Source organism: Drosophila novamexicana, unplaced genomic scaffold (genome assembly GCF_003285875.2).
Source record: "Drosophila novamexicana strain 15010-1031.04,08,12 unplaced genomic scaffold, DnovRS2.1 tig00000387-arrow-pilon, whole genome shotgun sequence".
NCBI classification, from domain to species: domain Eukaryota; kingdom Metazoa; phylum Arthropoda; class Insecta; order Diptera; family Drosophilidae; genus Drosophila; species Drosophila novamexicana.
The window spans coordinates 5,475,977-5,493,787 of NW_020824800.1; the positions used below are offsets into that span (position 1 = coordinate 5,475,977).

At 38.9% G+C, this 17,811-nt stretch overlaps 1 protein-coding gene across 1 annotated transcript; it reads left to right on the forward strand.

The window, feature by feature from the left end:
* Nucleotides 1-347: 347 nt before the first annotated feature.
* On the forward strand, nucleotides 348-16,364 carry LOC115760176 (polycystic kidney disease 2-like 2 protein). The gene is made up of 8 exons (XM_030701400.1): nucleotides 348-1,077; nucleotides 13,921-14,722; nucleotides 14,813-15,044; nucleotides 15,110-15,337; nucleotides 15,396-15,638; nucleotides 15,705-15,964; nucleotides 16,033-16,086; nucleotides 16,150-16,364. Exons 1-8 carry the CDS (start codon nucleotides 483-485, stop codon nucleotides 16,253-16,255), a joined length of 2,520 nt encoding a protein of 839 aa, XP_030557260.1. The 5' UTR covers nucleotides 348-482; the 3' UTR covers nucleotides 16,256-16,364.
* Nucleotides 16,365-17,811: the final 1,447 nt, after the last annotated feature.

Sequence of the window (17,811 nt, forward strand, 5' to 3'; positions counted from 1 at the left end):
GCAACTGCCACAAAGCCTGCCCCTGCCCCTGCCCCTGCCACTGTCCTGCCCATGCCCCTGCCCTTGTCCCAGCCACTGTCCTGCTGCTGCTGCTGCAATTCAAATGTTGGCGTTAACGCATGAAATATGCATATGTATAAAGGGGCTGCCAGGATGTGTTTGGCTATGAGGATGCAGTTGCTGTGTGCAGATGTTCGCTGCGTTTCTTGCCATTTTTTATGCACACACACACACACACACACACTGAGCCATACCCACATTTTGATAGCTCGCCAGGTCAAAGCAAACATTGTTCAAACTTTAAGCTGTGTGCTGTCAGAGCGCAGCCCGTTTGCCAGCAGCTCAGTCTCAGTCAAGCAGCTTGTGAAGCACAAAGCAAAGCGAAATAAACAAATCCCATAAAAAAAAAATAAAAACCAAAAAAAACAAAAACGAACAAACAAAATTTGAATATTCAAATAGAACAAAGAATATAACCGAAAATGTCTGATAATGAAGATAGTCCCAGTACCTCGAAGAAGGCAACACGTCCCAAGCCGCCGAAGCGTTCGCCTCGCGGCCCACCTCCGCCCGTCCAACCACGTCCACGAGCTGAAAATCCCGGTGACAGTTCACCAACGCCTCAGTTTGTAACGCAAACTGCGGAAACGCAAAGCGATCTGCAGCCTAAGCGTTCATCACGTCGTAAGAAGCGTGTTGTTCTGCCAGACAAAGAGATGGATTCATACGGACCACCACCCGTGGAATCGTATGCTCCTACTCTGCCGCCACCATCCGATCGGCCTGAGGTCATACACACACGAACCGAACAGCCAGAGACCTATGAGCCACATCCCGCACGTTCGGGGCGTCGCTCCAGCAGCGCCTTTGGCCATATATTCAAGCGCAGAGAAGCTAGTCGGCCAAGTGAAGCCGACCCGGATCCCGAGGCTACACAACACCGCAGATCCACCATTGGAGCTCGGGAAATTATAAAAGCAAAAGCTTCCCGTATTCTCTACACCACCGACGAGGAGGTGCGCGATGCACTCATGGAATTCGGAGTATTTATAATATTTCTCATTTTGACCTCCCTGGGTGAGTACAAAACAATGGATTAGGACGAGCCCCATTGATAGTTTTCCATTTTTTTGGTGTTGCCATATGTAGACTGCTCTGTAGGGTGGCAACTCTGCAGCGGCAAACAGGGTCACTTCAACTTGGCGTTCAACTGCAAAAACATTTACAGAGTCACATTCAAAGCTTCACATTGTTACTGTGAAATAACATTCATTTGCCAGACTTTTTTATCAGGGCGAATAATGCAGATTTAACAGCAATTTATGTTAGGCTTGCATCGTCACAGCTTATTAACAGTAACATTAAATTAGTGAAATGCATTTGTGAAATGCATATTTGAGGGTACCATTTTGACATGAATTTTGACCAAAAATTATGTTGCCACAATTTGATGCAGAATTGATTTAGAGCCCAAACCATGACCAGAAAGCCACACCTCATGAAAATCGGATGAGATTTGACCAAGTTATGGGGGTGGGAAGTTTTGACCTATATCTATATCGGATATTTCAGGGTACCATTTTGACATGAATTTTGACCAAAAATTCTGTTGCCAGAATTTGATGCAGAATTGATTTAGAGCCCAAACCATGACCAGAAAGCCACACCTCATGAAAATCGGATGAGATTTGACCAAGTTATGGGGGCGGGAAGTTTTGACCTATGTCTATATCGGATATTTGAGGTTACCATTTTGACATGAATTTTGACCAAAAATTGTGTTGCCAGATTTTGATGCAGAATTGATAATGAGGCCAAACCATGAACAAAAAGCCAAACCTCATGAAAATCGGATGAGATTTGACCAAGTTATGGGTCATGAAAATCGGATGAGATTTGACCAAGTTATGGGGGTGGGAAGTTTCGACCTATGTCTATATCGGATATTTGAGGGTAGCATTTTGACATGAATTTTGACCAAAAATTATGTTCCCAGATTTTGATGCAGAATTGATAATGAGGCCAAACCATGAACAAAAAGCCACACCTCGTGTAAATCGGATGAGATTTGACCAAGTTATGGGGGTGGGAAATTCTGACCTATGTCTATATCAGATATTTCAGGGTACCATTTTGACATGAATTTTGACCAAAAATTCTGTTGCCAGATTTTGATGCAGAATTGATAATGAGGCCGAACCATGACCAGAAAGCCACACCTCATGAAAATCGGATGAGATTTGACCAATTTATGGGGGTGGGAAGTTTCGAACTATGTCTATATCGGATATTTGAGGTTACCATTTTGACATGAATTTTGACCAAAAATTATGTTGCCACAGTTTGATGCAGAATTGATTTAGAGCCCAAACCATGAACAAAAAGCCACACCACATGAAAATCGGATGAGATTTGACCAAGTTATTGGGGTGGAAAGTTTTGACCTATGTCTATATCGAATATTTGAGGGTACCATTTTGACATGAATTTTGACCAAAAATAATGTTGCCAGATTTTGATGCAGAATTGATAATGAGGCCAAACCATGAACAAAAAGCCACACCTCATGAAAATCGGATGAGATTTGACCAAGTTATGGGGGTGGGAAGTTTTGACCTATGTCTATATCGGATATTTGTGGGTACCATTTTGACATGAATTTTGACCAAAAATTCTGTTGCCAGATTTTGATGCAGAATTGATAATGAGGCCAAACCATGAACAAAAAGCCAAACCTCATGAAAATCGAATGAGATTTGACCAAGTTATGGGGGTGGGAAGTTTTGACCTATGTCTATATCGGATATTTGAGGTTACCATTTTGACATGAATTTTGACCAAAAATTATGTTGCCAGATTTTGATGCAGAATTGATTTGGAGCCCAAATCATAAACAAAAAGCCACACCACATGAAAATCGGATGAGATTTGACCAAGTTATGGGGGTGGGAAGTTTTGACCTATGTCTATATCGGATATTTAAGGTTACCATTTTGACATGAATTTTGACCAAAAATTATGTTGCCAGATTTTGATGCAGAATTGATTTGGAGCCCAAATCATGAACAAAAAGCCACACCACATGAAAATCGGATGAGATTTGACCAAGTTATGGGGGTGGGAAGTTTTGACCTATGTCTATATCGAATATTTGAGGGTACTATTTTGACATGAATTTTGGCCAAAAATTCTGTTGTTTCGGATATCGAATATTTGAGGGTACCATTTTGACATGAATTTTGACCAAAAATTCTGTTGCCACATTTTGATGCAGAATTGATTTAGAGCCCAAACCATGAACAAAAAGCCACACCTCATGTAAATCGGATGAGATTTGACCAAGTTATGGGGGTGGGAAATTTTGACCTATGTCTATATCGGATATTTCAGGGTACCATTTTGACATGAATTTTGACCAAAAATTCTGTTGCCACATTTTGATGCAGAATTGATAATGAACACAAACCATGAACAAAAAGCCACACCTCATGAAAATCGGATGAGATTTGACCAAGTTATGGGGGTGGGAAGTTTTGACCTATGTCTATATCGAATATTTGAGGGTACCATTTACACATGAATTTTGACCAAAAATTATGTTGCCAGATTTTGATGCAGAATTGATTTAGAGCCTAAACCATGAACAAAAAACCACACCTCATGTAAATCGGATGAGATTTGACCAAGTTATGGGGGTGGGAAATTTTGACCTATGTCTATATCGGATATTTCAGGGTACCATTTTGACATGAATTTTGACCAAAAATTCTGTTGCCACATTTTGATGCAGAATTGATAATGAACCCAAACCATGAACAAAAAGCCACACCTCATGAAAATCGGATGAGATTTGACCAAGTTATGGGGGTGGGAAGTTTTGACCTATGTCTATATCGGATATTTGAGGTTACCATTTTGACATGAATTTTGACCAAAAATTATGTTGCCAGATTTTGATGCAGAATTTATCTAGAGCCCAAACCATGAACAAAAAGCCAAACCTCATGAAAATCGGATGAGATTTGACCAAGTTATGGGGGTGGGAAGTTTCGACCTATGTCTATATCGGATATTTGAGGGTACCATTTTGACATGAATTTTGACTAAAAATTATGTTGCCAGATTTTGATGCAGAATTGATAATGAGCCCAAACCATGAACAAAAAGCCACACCACATGAAAATCGGATGAGATTTGACCAAGTTATGGGGGTGAGAAGTATTGACCTATGTCTATATCGGATATTTCAGGGTACCATTTTGACATGAATTTTGACCAAAAATTCTGTTGCCACATTTTGATGCAGAATTGATAATGAGGCCAAACCATGAACAAAAAGCCAAACCTCATGAAAATCGGATGAGATTTGACCAAGTAATGGGGGTGGGAAGTTTCGACCTATGTCTATATCGGATATTTGAGGTTACCATTTTGACATGAATTTTGAACAAAAATTATGTTGCCAGATTTTGATGCAGAATTGATAATGAGGCCAAACCATGAACAAAAAGCCACACCACATGAAAATCGGATGAGATTTGACCAAGTTATGGGGGTGGGAAGTTTTGACCTATGTCTATATCGAATATTTGAGGGTACTATTTTGACATGAATTTTGGCCAAAAATTCTGTTGTTTCGGATATCGAATATTTGAGGGTACCATTTTGACATGAATTTTGACCAAAAATTCTGTTGCCACATTTTGATGCAGAATTGATTTAGAGCCCAAACCATGAACAAAAAGCCACACCTCATGTAAATCGGATGAGATTTGACCAAGTTATGGGGGTGGGAAATTTTGACCTATGTCTATATCGGATATTTCAGGGTACCATTTTGACATGAATTTTGACCAAAAATTCTGTTGCCACATTTTGATGCAGAATTGATAATGAACCCAAACCATGAACAAAAAGCCACACCTCATGAAAATCGGATGAGATTTGACCAAGTTATGGGGGTGGGAAGTTTTGACCTATGTCTATATCGAATATTTGAGGGTACCATTTACACATGAATTTTGACCAAAAATTATGTTGCCAGATTTTGATGCAGAATTGATTTAGAGCCCAAACCATGAACAAAAAGCCACACCTCATGTAAATCGGATGAGATTTGACCAAGTTATGGGGGTGGGAAATTTTGACCTATGTCTATATCGGATATTTCAGGGTACCATTTTGACATGAATTTTGACCAAAAATTCTGTTGCCACATTTTGATGCAGAATTGAAAATGAACCCAAACCATTAACAAAAAGCCACACCTCATGAAAATCGGATGAGATTTGACCAAGTTATGGGGGTGGGAAGTTTTGACCTATGTCTATATCGGATATTTGAGGTTACCATTTTGACATGAATTTTGACCAAAAATTATGTTGCCAGATTTTGATGCAGAATTGATTTAGAGCCCAAACCATGAACAAAAAGCCACACCACATGAAAATCGGATGATATTTGACCAAGTTATGGGGGTGGGAAGTTTTGACCTATGTCTATATCGAATATTTGAGGGTACCATTTTGACATGAATTTTGACCAAAAATTCTGTTGCCACATTTTGATGCAGAATTGATAATGAGGCCAAACCATGAACAAAAAGCCACACCTCATGTAAATCGGATGAGATTTGACCAAGTTATGGGGGTGGGAAGTTTCGACCTATGTCTATATCGGATATTTGAGGGTACCATTTTGACATGAATTTTGACCAAAAATTATATTGCCAGATTTTGATGCAGAATTTATCTAGAGCCCAAACCATGAACAAAAAGCCACACCACATGAAAATCGGATGAGATTTGACCAAGTTATGGGGGTGATAAGTCTTGACCTATGTCTATATCGGATATTTGAGGGTACCATTTTGACATGAATTTTGACCAAAAATTCTGTTGCCAGATTTTGATGCAGAATTGATAATGAGGCCAAACCATGAACAAAAAGCCAAACCTCATGAAAATCGGATGAGATTTGACCAAGTTATGGGGGTGGGAAGTTTCGACCTATGTCTATATCGGATATTTGAGGGTACCATTTTGACATGAATTTTGACTAAAAATTATGTTGCCAGATTTTGATGCAGAATTGATAATGAGCCCAAACCATGAACAAAAAGCCACACCACATGAAAATCGGATGAGATTTGACCAAGTTATGGGGGTGAGAAGTATTGACCTATGTCTATATCGGATATTTCAGGGTACCATTTTGACATGAATTTTGACCAAAAATTCTGTTGCCACATTTTGATGCAGAATTGATAATGAGGCCAAACCATGAACAAAAAGCCAAACCTCATGAAAATCGGATGAGATTTGACCAAGTTATGGGGGTGGGAAGTTTCGACCTATGTCTATATCGGATATTTGAGGGTACCATTTTGACATGAATTTTGACTAAAAATTATATTGCCAGATTTTGATGCAGAATTGATAATGAGCCCAAACCATGAACAAAAAGCCACACCACATGAAAATCTGATGAGATTTGACCAAGTTATGGGGGTGGGAAGTTTTGACCTATGTCTATATCGAATATTTGAGGGTACCATTTTGACATGAATTTTGACCAAAAATTCTGTTGCCACATTTTGATGCAGAATTGATAATGAGGCCAAACCATGAACAAAAAGCCAAACCTCATGAAAATCGGATGAGATTTGACCAAGTTATGGGGGTGGGAAGTTTCGACCTATGTCTATATCGGATATTTGAGGGTACCATTTTGACATGAATTTTGAACAAAAATTATGTTGCCAGATTTTGATGCAGAATTGATAATGAGGCCAAACCATGAACAAAAAGCCAAACCTCATGAAAATCGGATGAGATTTGACCAAGTTATGGGGGTGGGAAGTTTCGACCTATGTCTATATCGGATATTTGAGGGTACCATTTTGACATGAATTTTGAACAAAAATTATGTTGCCAGATTTTGATGCAGAATTGATAATGAGCCCAAGCCATGAACAAAAAACCACACCACATGAAAATCGGATGAGATTTGACCAAGTTATGGGGGTGGGAAGTTTCGGATATCGGATATTTGAGGGTACCATTTTGACATGAATTTTGACCAAAAATTACGTTGCCAGATTTTGATGCAGAATTGATCTAGAGGCCAAACCATGAACAAAAAGCCACACCTCATGAAAATCGGATGAGATTTGACCAAGTTATGGGGGTGGGAAGTTTCGACCTATGTCTATATCGGATATTTGAGGGTACCATTTTGACATGAATTTTGACTAAAAATTATGTTGCCAGATTTTGATGCAGAATTGATAATGAGCCCAAACCATGAACAAAAAGCCACACCACATGAAAATCGGATGAGATTTGACCAAGTTATGGGGGTGAGAAGTATTGACCTATGTCTATATCGGATATTTCAGGGTACCATTTTGACATGAATTTTGACCAAAAATTCTGTTGCCACATTTTGATGCAGAATTGATAATGAGGCCAAACCATGAACAAAAAGCCAAACCTCATGAAAATCGGATGAGATTTGACCAAGTAATGGGGGTGGGAAGTTTCGACCTATGTCTATATCGGATATTTGAGGTTACCATTTTGACATGAATTTTGAACAAAAATTATGTTGCCAGATTTTGATGCAGAATTGATTTGGAGCCCAAATCATGAACAAAAAGCCACACCACATGAAAATCGGATGAGATTTGACCAAGTTATGGGGGTGGGAAGTTTTGACCTATGTCTATATCGAATATTTGAGGGTACCATTTTGACATGAATTTTGAACAAAAATTATGTTGCCAGATTTTGATGCAGAATTGATAATGAGCCCAAACCATGAACAAAAAACCACACCACATGAAAATCGGATGAGATTTGACCAAGTTATGGGGGTGAGAAGTCTTGACCTATGTCTATATCGGATATTTGAGGGTACCATTTTGACATGAATTTTGACCAAAAATTATGTTGCCAGATTTTGATGCAGAATTGATTTAGAGCCCAAACCATGAACAAAAAGCCACACCTCATGAAAATCGGATGAGATTTGACCAAGTTATGGGGGTGGGAAGTTTCGGATATCGGATATTTGAGGGTACCATTTTGACATGAATTTTGACCAAAAATTACGTTGCCAGATTTTGATGCAGAATTGATCTAGAGGCCAAACCATGAACAAAAAGCCACACCTCATGAAAATCGGATGAGATTTGACCAGGTTATGGGGGTGGGAAGTTTCGACCTATGTCTATATCGGATATTTGAGGTTACCATTTTGACATGAATTTTGAACAAAAATTCTGTTGCCACATTTTGATGCAGAATTGATAATGAACCCAAACCATGAACAAAAAGCCACACCTCATGAAAATCGGATGAGATTTGACCAAGTTATGGGGGTGGGAAGTTTCGACCTATGTCTATATCGGATATTTGAGGGTACCATTTTGACATGAATTTTGAACAAAAATTATGTTGCCAGATTTTGATGCAGAATTGATAATGAGCCCAAACCATGAACAAAAAACCACACCACATGAAAATCGGATGAGATTTGACCAAGTTATGGGGGTGAGAAGTCTTGACCTATGTCTATATCGGATATTTCAGGGTACCATTTTGACATGAATTTTGACCAAAAATTCTGTTGCCACATTTTGATGCAGAATTGATAATGAGGCCAAACCATGAACAAAAAGCCAAACCTCATGAAAATCGGATGAGATTTGACCAAGTAATGGGGGTGGGAAGTTTCGACCTATGTCTATATCGGATATTTGAGGTTACCATTTTGACATGAATTTTGAACAAAAATTCTGTTGCCACATTTTGATGCAGAATTGATAATGAACCCAAACCATGAACAAAAAGCCACACCTCATGAAAATCGGATGAGATTTGACCAAGTTATGGGGGTGGGAAGTTTTGACCTATGTCTATATCGGATATTTGAGGGTACCATTTTGACATGAATTTTGAACAAAAATTATGTTGCCAGATTTTGATGCAGAATTGATAATGAGCCCAAACCATGAACAAAAAACCACACCACATGAAAATCGGATGAGATTTGACCAAGTTATGGGGGTGGGAAGTTTCGACCTATGTCTATATCGGATATTTGAGGGTACCATTTTGACATGAATTTTGACTAAAAATTATGTTGCCAGATTTTGATGCAGAATTGATAATGAGCCCAAACCATGAACAAAAAGCCACACCACATGAAAATCTGATGAGATTTGACCAAGTTATGGGGGTGGGAAGTTTTGACCTATGTCTATATCGAATATTTGAGGGTACCATTTTGACATGAATTTTGACCAAAAATTCTGTTGCCACATTTTGATGCAGAATTGATAATGAGGCCAAACCATGAACAAAAAGCCAAACCTCATGAAAATCGGATGAGATTTGACCAAGTTATGGGGGTGGGAAGTTTCGACCTATGTCTATATCGGATATTTGAGGGTACCATTTTGACATGAATTTTGAACAAAAATTATGTTGCCAGATTTTGATGCAGAATTGATAATGAGGCCAAACCATGAACAAAAAGCCAAACCTCATGAAAATCGGATGAGATTTGACCAAGTTATGGGGGTGGGAAGTTTCGACCTATGTCTATATCGGATATTTGAGGGTACCATTTTGACATGAATTTTGAACAAAAATTATGTTGCCAGATTTTGATGCAGAATTGATAATGAGCCCAAGCCATGAACAAAAAACCACACCACATGAAAATCGGATGAGATTTGACCAAGTTATGGGGGTGGGAAGTTTCGGATATCGGATATTTGAGGGTACCATTTTGACATGAATTTTGACCAAAAATTATATTGCCAGATTTTGATGCAGAATTTATCTAGAGCCCAAACCATGAACAAAAAGCCACACCACATGAAAATCGGATGAGATTTGACCAAGTTATGGGGGTGATAAGTCTTGACCTATGTCTATATCGGATATTTGAGGGTACCATTTTGACATGAATTTTGACCAAAAATTCTGTTGCCAGATTTTGATGCAGAATTGATAATGAGGCCAAACCATGAACAAAAAGCCAAACCTTATGAAAATCGGATGAGATTTGACCAAGTTATGGGGGTGGGAAGTTTCGACCTATGTCTATATCGGATATTTGAGGGTACCATTTTGACATGAATTTTGACTAAAAATTATGTTGCCAGATTTTGATGCAGAATTGATAATGAGCCCAAACCATGAACAAAAAGCCACACCACATGAAAATCGGATGAGATTTGACCAAGTTATGGGGGTGAGAAGTATTGACCTATGTCTATATCGGATATTTCAGGGTACCATTTTGACATGAATTTTGACCAAAAATTCTGTTGCCACATTTTGATGCAGAATTGATAATGAGGCCAAACCATGAACAAAAAGCCAAACCTCATGAAAATCGGATGAGATTTGACCAAGTTATGGGGGTGGGAAGTTTCGACCTATGTCTATATCGGATATTTGAGGGTACCATTTTGACATGAATTTTGACTAAAAATTATGTTGCCAGATTTTGATGCAGAATTGATAATGAGCCCAAACCATGAACAAAAAGCCACACCACATGAAAATCTGATGAGATTTGACCAAGTTATGGGGGTGGGAAGTTTTGACCTATGTCTATATCGAATATTTGAGGGTACCATTTTGACATGAATTTTGACCAAAAATTCTGTTGCCACATTTTGATGCAGAATTGATAATGAGGCCAAACCATGAACAAAAAGCCAAACCTCATGAAAATCGGATGAGATTTGACCAAGTTATGGGGGTGGGAAGTTTCGACCTATGTCTATATCGGATATTTGAGGGTACCATTTTGACATGAATTTTGAACAAAAATTATGTTGCCAGATTTTGATGCAGAATTGATAATGAGGCCAAACCATGAACAAAAAGCCAAACCTCATGAAAATCGGATGAGATTTGACCAAGTTATGGGGGTGGGAAGTTTCGACCTATGTCTATATCGGATATTTGAGGGTACCATTTTGACATGAATTTTGAACAAAAATTATGTTGCCAGATTTTGATGCAGAATTGATAATGAGCCCAAGCCATGAACAAAAAACCACACCACATGAAAATCGGATGAGATTTGACCAAGTTATGGGGGTGGGAAGTTTCGGATATCGGATATTTGAGGGTACCATTTTGACATGAATTTTGACCAAAAATTACGTTGCCAGATTTTGATGCAGAATTGATCTAGAGGCCAAACCATGAACAAAAAGCCACACCTCATGAAAATCGGATGAGATTTGACCAAGTTATGGGGGTGGGAAGTTTCGACCTATGTCTATATCGGATATTTGAGGGTACCATTTTGACATGAATTTTGACTAAAAATTATGTTGCCAGATTTTGATGCAGAATTGATAATGAGCCCAAACCATGAACAAAAAGCCACACCACATGAAAATCGGATGAGATTTGACCAAGTTATGGGGGTGAGAAGTATTGACCTATGTCTATATCGGATATTTCAGGGTACCATTTTGACATGAATTTTGACCAAAAATTCTGTTGCCACATTTTGATGCAGAATTGATAATGAGGCCAAACCATGAACAAAAAGCCAAACCTCATGAAAATCGGATGAGATTTGACCAAGTAATGGGGGTGGGAAGTTTCGACCTATGTCTATATCGGATATTTGAGGTTACCATTTTGACATGAATTTTGAACAAAAATTATGTTGCCAGATTTTGATGCAGAATTGATTTGGAGCCCAAATCATGAACAAAAAGCCACACCACATGAAAATCGGATGAGATTTGACCAAGTTATGGGGGTGGGAAGTTTTGACCTATGTCTATATCGAATATTTGAGGGTACCATTTTGACATGAATTTTGAACAAAAATTATGTTGCCAGATTTTGATGCAGAATTGATAATGAGCCCAAACCATGAACAAAAAACCACACCACATGAAAATCGGATGAGATTTGACCAAGTTATGGGGGTGAGAAGTCTTGACCTATGTCTATATCGGATATTTGAGGGTACCATTTTGACATGAATTTTGACCAAAAATTATGTTGCCAGATTTTGATGCAGAATTGATTTAGAGCCCAAACCATGAACAAAAAGCCACACCTCATGAAAATCGGATGAGATTTGACCAAGTTATGGGGGTGGGAAGTTTCGGATATCGGATATTTGAGGGTACCATTTTGACATGAATTTTGACCAAAAATTACGTTGCCAGATTTTGATGCAGAATTGATCTAGAGGCCAAACCATGAACAAAAAGCCACACCTCATGAAAATCGGATGAGATTTGACCAGGTTATGGGGGTGGGAAGTTTCGACCTATGTCTATATCGGATATTTGAGGTTACCATTTTGACATGAATTTTGAACAAAAATTCTGTTGCCACATTTTGATGCAGAATTGATAATGAACCCAAACCATGAACAAAAAGCCACACCTCATGAAAATCGGATGAGATTTGACCAAGTTATGGGGGTGGGAAGTTTCGACCTATGTCTATATCGGATATTTGAGGGTACCATTTTGACATGAATTTTGAACAAAAATTATGTTGCCAGATTTTGATGCAGAATTGATAATGAGCCCAAACCATGAACAAAAAACCACACCACATGAAAATCGGATGAGATTTGACCAAGTTATGGGGGTGAGAAGTCTTGACCTATGTCTATATCGGATATTTCAGGGTACCATTTTGACATGAATTTTGACCAAAAATTCTGTTGCCACATTTTGATGCAGAATTGATAATGAGGCCAAACCATGAACAAAAAGCCAAACCTCATGAAAATCGGATGAGATTTGACCAAGTAATGGGGGTGGGAAGTTTCGACCTATGTCTATATCGGATATTTGAGGTTACCATTTTGACATGAATTTTGAACAAAAATTCTGTTGCCACATTTTGATGCAGAATTGATAATGAACCCAAACCATGAACAAAAAGCCACACCTCATGAAAATCGGATGAGATTTGACCAAGTTATGGGGGTGGGAAGTTTTGACCTATGTCTATATCGGATATTTGAGGGTACCATTTTGACATGAATTTTGAACAAAAATTATGTTGCCAGATTTTGATGCAGAATTGATAATGAGCCCAAACCATGAACAAAAAACCACACCACATGAAAATCGGATGAGATTTGACCAAGTTATGGGGGTGAGAAGTCTTGACCTATGTCTATATCGGATATTTGAGGGTACCATTTTGACATGAATTTTGACCAAAAATTATGTTGCCAGATTTTGATGCAGAATTGATTTGGAGCCCAAACCATGAACAAAAAGCCACACCTCATGAAAATCGGATGAGATTTGACCAAGTTATGGGGGTGGGAAGTTTCGGATATCGGATATTTGAGGGTACCATTTTGACATGAATTTTGACCAAAAATTACGTTGCCAGATTTTGATGCAGAATTGATCTAGAGGCCAAACCATGAACAAAAAGCCACACCTCATGAAAATCGGATGAGATTTGACCAGGTTATGGGGGTGGGTAGTTTTGACCTATGTCTATATCGGATATTTGAGGTTACCATTTTGACATGAATTTTGACCAAAAATTATGTTGCAAGATTTTGATGCAGAATTGATAATGGGGCCAAACCAACAAAAAGCCACACCTTATGAAAATCTGATAAGATTTAATAGAATTATGAGGGTGGGAAATATTGATCCATGTCCAGGATAATAGCGGGTATAGCTCGTCCTTGCCCGTGGCACGTATAAAATAAATGTTCTCAAAGAGCTTTGCGGGTGGAAGTTCCAAATCGATGAAACACGTTTTTATTAAGTTTTTATGTAGAGCGTTGAAAATGAGCTTGAATTGCATTTTCCATCGAGGAAGCTTGGATTCTTGATCCTCATTTCCAGTTCCTCTCAAATGAATGTGTTTTTCATTACAGTCACACTCTCTGTTCGGCACTCGTATATGTTTTATTTGAACGATACAATCAAGAAACTGTTCACCACACGTGATATGGTCATTTCGCCCTCGGTGACTGTAAATTTTGAGAAACTGATCACCATACCAGACTTTTGGGACTATTTGATTTATAATTTCCTGGTGATACTGCACGGCGATATGACCGTCGTTAATCCCGACGGTTCACATGCTGAAAATGAAGATGATGACGAACAAGGGCCACCAAGCAATGAGCCAGCAGAAAATGAACCAGACAGTGAAGCACCAGGCGGTGAATCAGAAGACAAGCCACCTGATGGTGATGACGGTGGCGGTGCCAGGGTCAAGCGTCTAAGGTCAGGTTATCAGACTCATTTTAAAAAACGACAGGGCAACTTGACGCGCCTCGAAGGCCGTGTCTTTTTGCACGAGAACCTGTTGCTGGGACCGCCACGGTTACGCCAGATACGTGTACGCAAGGATAGCTGCTATGTGAGCGATGCATTTATACGATATTTCAACACGTGCTATGCCGAATTTTCACCCAGTGCAGAGGAGATTGTAAAGGAACACGGCGGTGCACCATACAAAACAATGGGCGAATTGGATTCGATGCCATTGTGGACAACCTTGGGCTTCTATCGTTCCGGTGGCTATACCGTCGATTTGACATACAGTAAAAAGAAGAACCTAAATACCATCAAGGAACTAATGAAAAATCATTGGTTGGATCGCGGTTCGCGTCTCTGTCTGATCGAGTTCAATCTGTACAACGAGAATACAGACATCTTTCAGAGCGCCAAGTAAGTCGAGGGTAGAATCGAATGCAGTTGGGCTCAAACCGAAACTGACTTCTTAATGCTCTTCTCATTTAACAATTGCCTTATTTTCAGATTTATAGCGGAAATACCACCCACCGGTGGGGTTATACCGCAGAGTCAGCTGCAGACAGTTAAACAGTTCTCTTTCATAACGGACAAAAGTCTGACCATGTCTGTTGTATATATATTCTGGTATATTATGGTTGTGTACTATAACATCTATGAGATCAATGCAATGCGTAAATGTGGTCTCAAGAACTATTTTAAATCCATACTCAATATACAGGATTTACTTATACAACTGGTGAGTTTCTCCTCAAACATAATCTGAGCTGACCTGAGCTCAAATAAAATAAACTCTTGTCACAGTTTTGTTACCTGGCTCTGGTCTATAATATTTGGCATACGTTCAAAATCAAATCTTTGGTCTCCAGAGTGCGATTCGAGGAAAGCTATCAGAGTTTAGATACTCTGTGCTTTTGGAATACCATCTATGTGGATATGATGGCCATTTTGGCATTTCTGGTCTGGATCAAGATCTTTAAATTCATCAGCTTCAACAAGACGCTCGTGCAGTTCACAACCACATTAAAGCGCGTATGTCTCCATATTTAATAAATTTCCATCATTTTCCTTTAGTTTTTCCCCTCCTTAGTGCTCCAAGGACTTGGCTGGTTTCAGCCTTATGTTTGGCATTGTATTTCTGGCCTATGCTCAGCTGGGTCTATTGCTGTTTGGCACCAAACATCCAGATTTTCGTAATTTTGTGACCTCCATTTTGACCATGATACGCATGATTCTTGGCGACTTTCAATATAATCTCATTGAGGACGCGAATCGTGTGCTGGGACCCATCTACTTTCTAACCTATATTCTGTTGGTCTTCTTTATTTTACTGGTAAGCGGGAGAGAATTATGATTATTGGAGAGAACTATTATTTGATCACGGATCTTATTCCTCTAGAACATGTTCTTGGCCATCATAATGGAAACATACAACACGGTTAAGAGTGAAATAACTCAGGGTCGCAGTCAGCTTGGCTCTTATATCTATAAGAAAGTAACTGGTTTCCTTTATATCGTCTTGCACTGCGGTCGTAAACGTCAACAACAAGCTCCAAGGCCGCAGCGACATGATGCTGACGATGATTTACCAGATGATTTGGCCTCCAGTCGCTACCAACAGCCCAAGGTTCAATTGCGCAGACATATGACGGAGGCAGAGTAAGTTTGCATATTGAAAACATGATTCGAATAATTCCCAAAAAAAAAAAAAAATACTCTTTCTACAGAGCACAGTACTTTGAAGATGTGCCAAATGATGTCAAGGACAAGGACATGTTTCGGTAGGCACAGCTTAATTTAAATATAGTTTTATATATTTAAAATTTCCCTTTTCTTTCCATCAGTCTTAACAATCGCGTTTCCCTGTTGGAGGAAATTTTGGAACAGCTGGTCACCAATATGGATGCCATACTGAAGCGTGTGGAAAATGAAATCAAGAAAAACAAATAACAATCCTGAAGCAGGAATACAGTATAGAATCTACAATATGAGTAGGTCAAGAGGTTAACCAAGAATTCTATATTAATTTGTGTTTGTGCCTTAAAGGAATTTGAATAAAATACGTGTATGCATAAGTCTGTCTTATTCCTTGAAATTTCTCACCTGTATCGAGTAAACTTTAAAATAAACAAATTAATTAAGTTCGGTCCGCTGAACACCCAAGCAAAGGAACCGCAAAAACCCACTACGCTAATCTCTGCCAAATCGGAAGCTCGCTCACCCCCCCGTCCTGCCTCTGTCCTGCCCACAAGGCCATAACGAGGTTTTAAAAAAGGGGACAACAAAGCGTTGCCACCAAATATACGTATATATAAGGGACCCAGTATGCTAGAGGACATGTGGCTCAGGCGGGGTGGGAGCATCATTAACTATCTGCGTGTAGCGCCCGCTTGCTGGGACTAGGGTATATGCAACACGCTCCAGCAGCCCCGTTGCGGTTGTGGCACGTGTGTGGCAAGAGGTAACAGCTGTGTTGAAAGCAGAAACAATGGAGAACAAAAAGGGGAAAAGTTATTAAGCAATTTGTATTTACAAATTGCATTTAAGCAACGTGTAAAGTAAAGAAATGTAAAAGAAAATATGACGTGCACGAAGGGAAAACCCAAATTTCATGGAATTAACAAATATGCAATAAAAAATTGTAAAGGAAAGGCTTGTGTAAAACTCTTTCCATGGAGCACACAATTATTTCAGGGAAATAATGTAACGATAATTAAAATACAAAATATAACAAAAAAAAAAAAGACTCAAGCATCTATTTCATAATTTTTACGCAAAAGATATATTTATCAGAGTACACTTTGTTAGACAAAAGCAAGATATTATATAAGATCTCAATAAAATCAAAATATTATAAAAAAAAGGCACTTTATAAAAGTGGAATCTCCAAATCAGGTGAAGTCCAAATACCTTTCATAGTAGCGCAGACAGTAAAAGAAATAAAGCCTGCACGTAATAATTCATAACATTTTAACAGTGCCGTCTGTAAAAATATGTATACCCAGGCGTAGCCCTAAACATGTCTCTTTCTGCCTTGCTCTCAATTCATTCTGAAATCAGCCTCAATCCAATGAAAACTACGCAATAAAATTATATTTCTTACCATAGTTAAATGAATGCCAAAACATTCAAGATAATCGAGTATGTACAAACTCTTACATATCAAGTAGATCATATTTAACGAGCATACACTCGTATTATTTTGCTTCTGTTAATACAAATACAAAATACAAATTGAAAAGTTGCCATCATCGAGGCATTTACAGTTATGTAAATACAAATGCGAAGCAGAGAGAACCGGAGCAGACAGATTGCGCTGGCAGCGCTGCCGGCGTTGCAAGAGCGCAGCAGTGCGATGCCGCCAATTGGCACTTGAAAAGGCGCCAATTGCCACAGGATAACTAACGAGTGGTGCGGCAGAGGGGGGTTTGGGGGTGTGGCAACGCCATAATTACTTACCTACATGCTTTATGCATGCACAGAAAAATGTTAAAATGTTTCTGCCA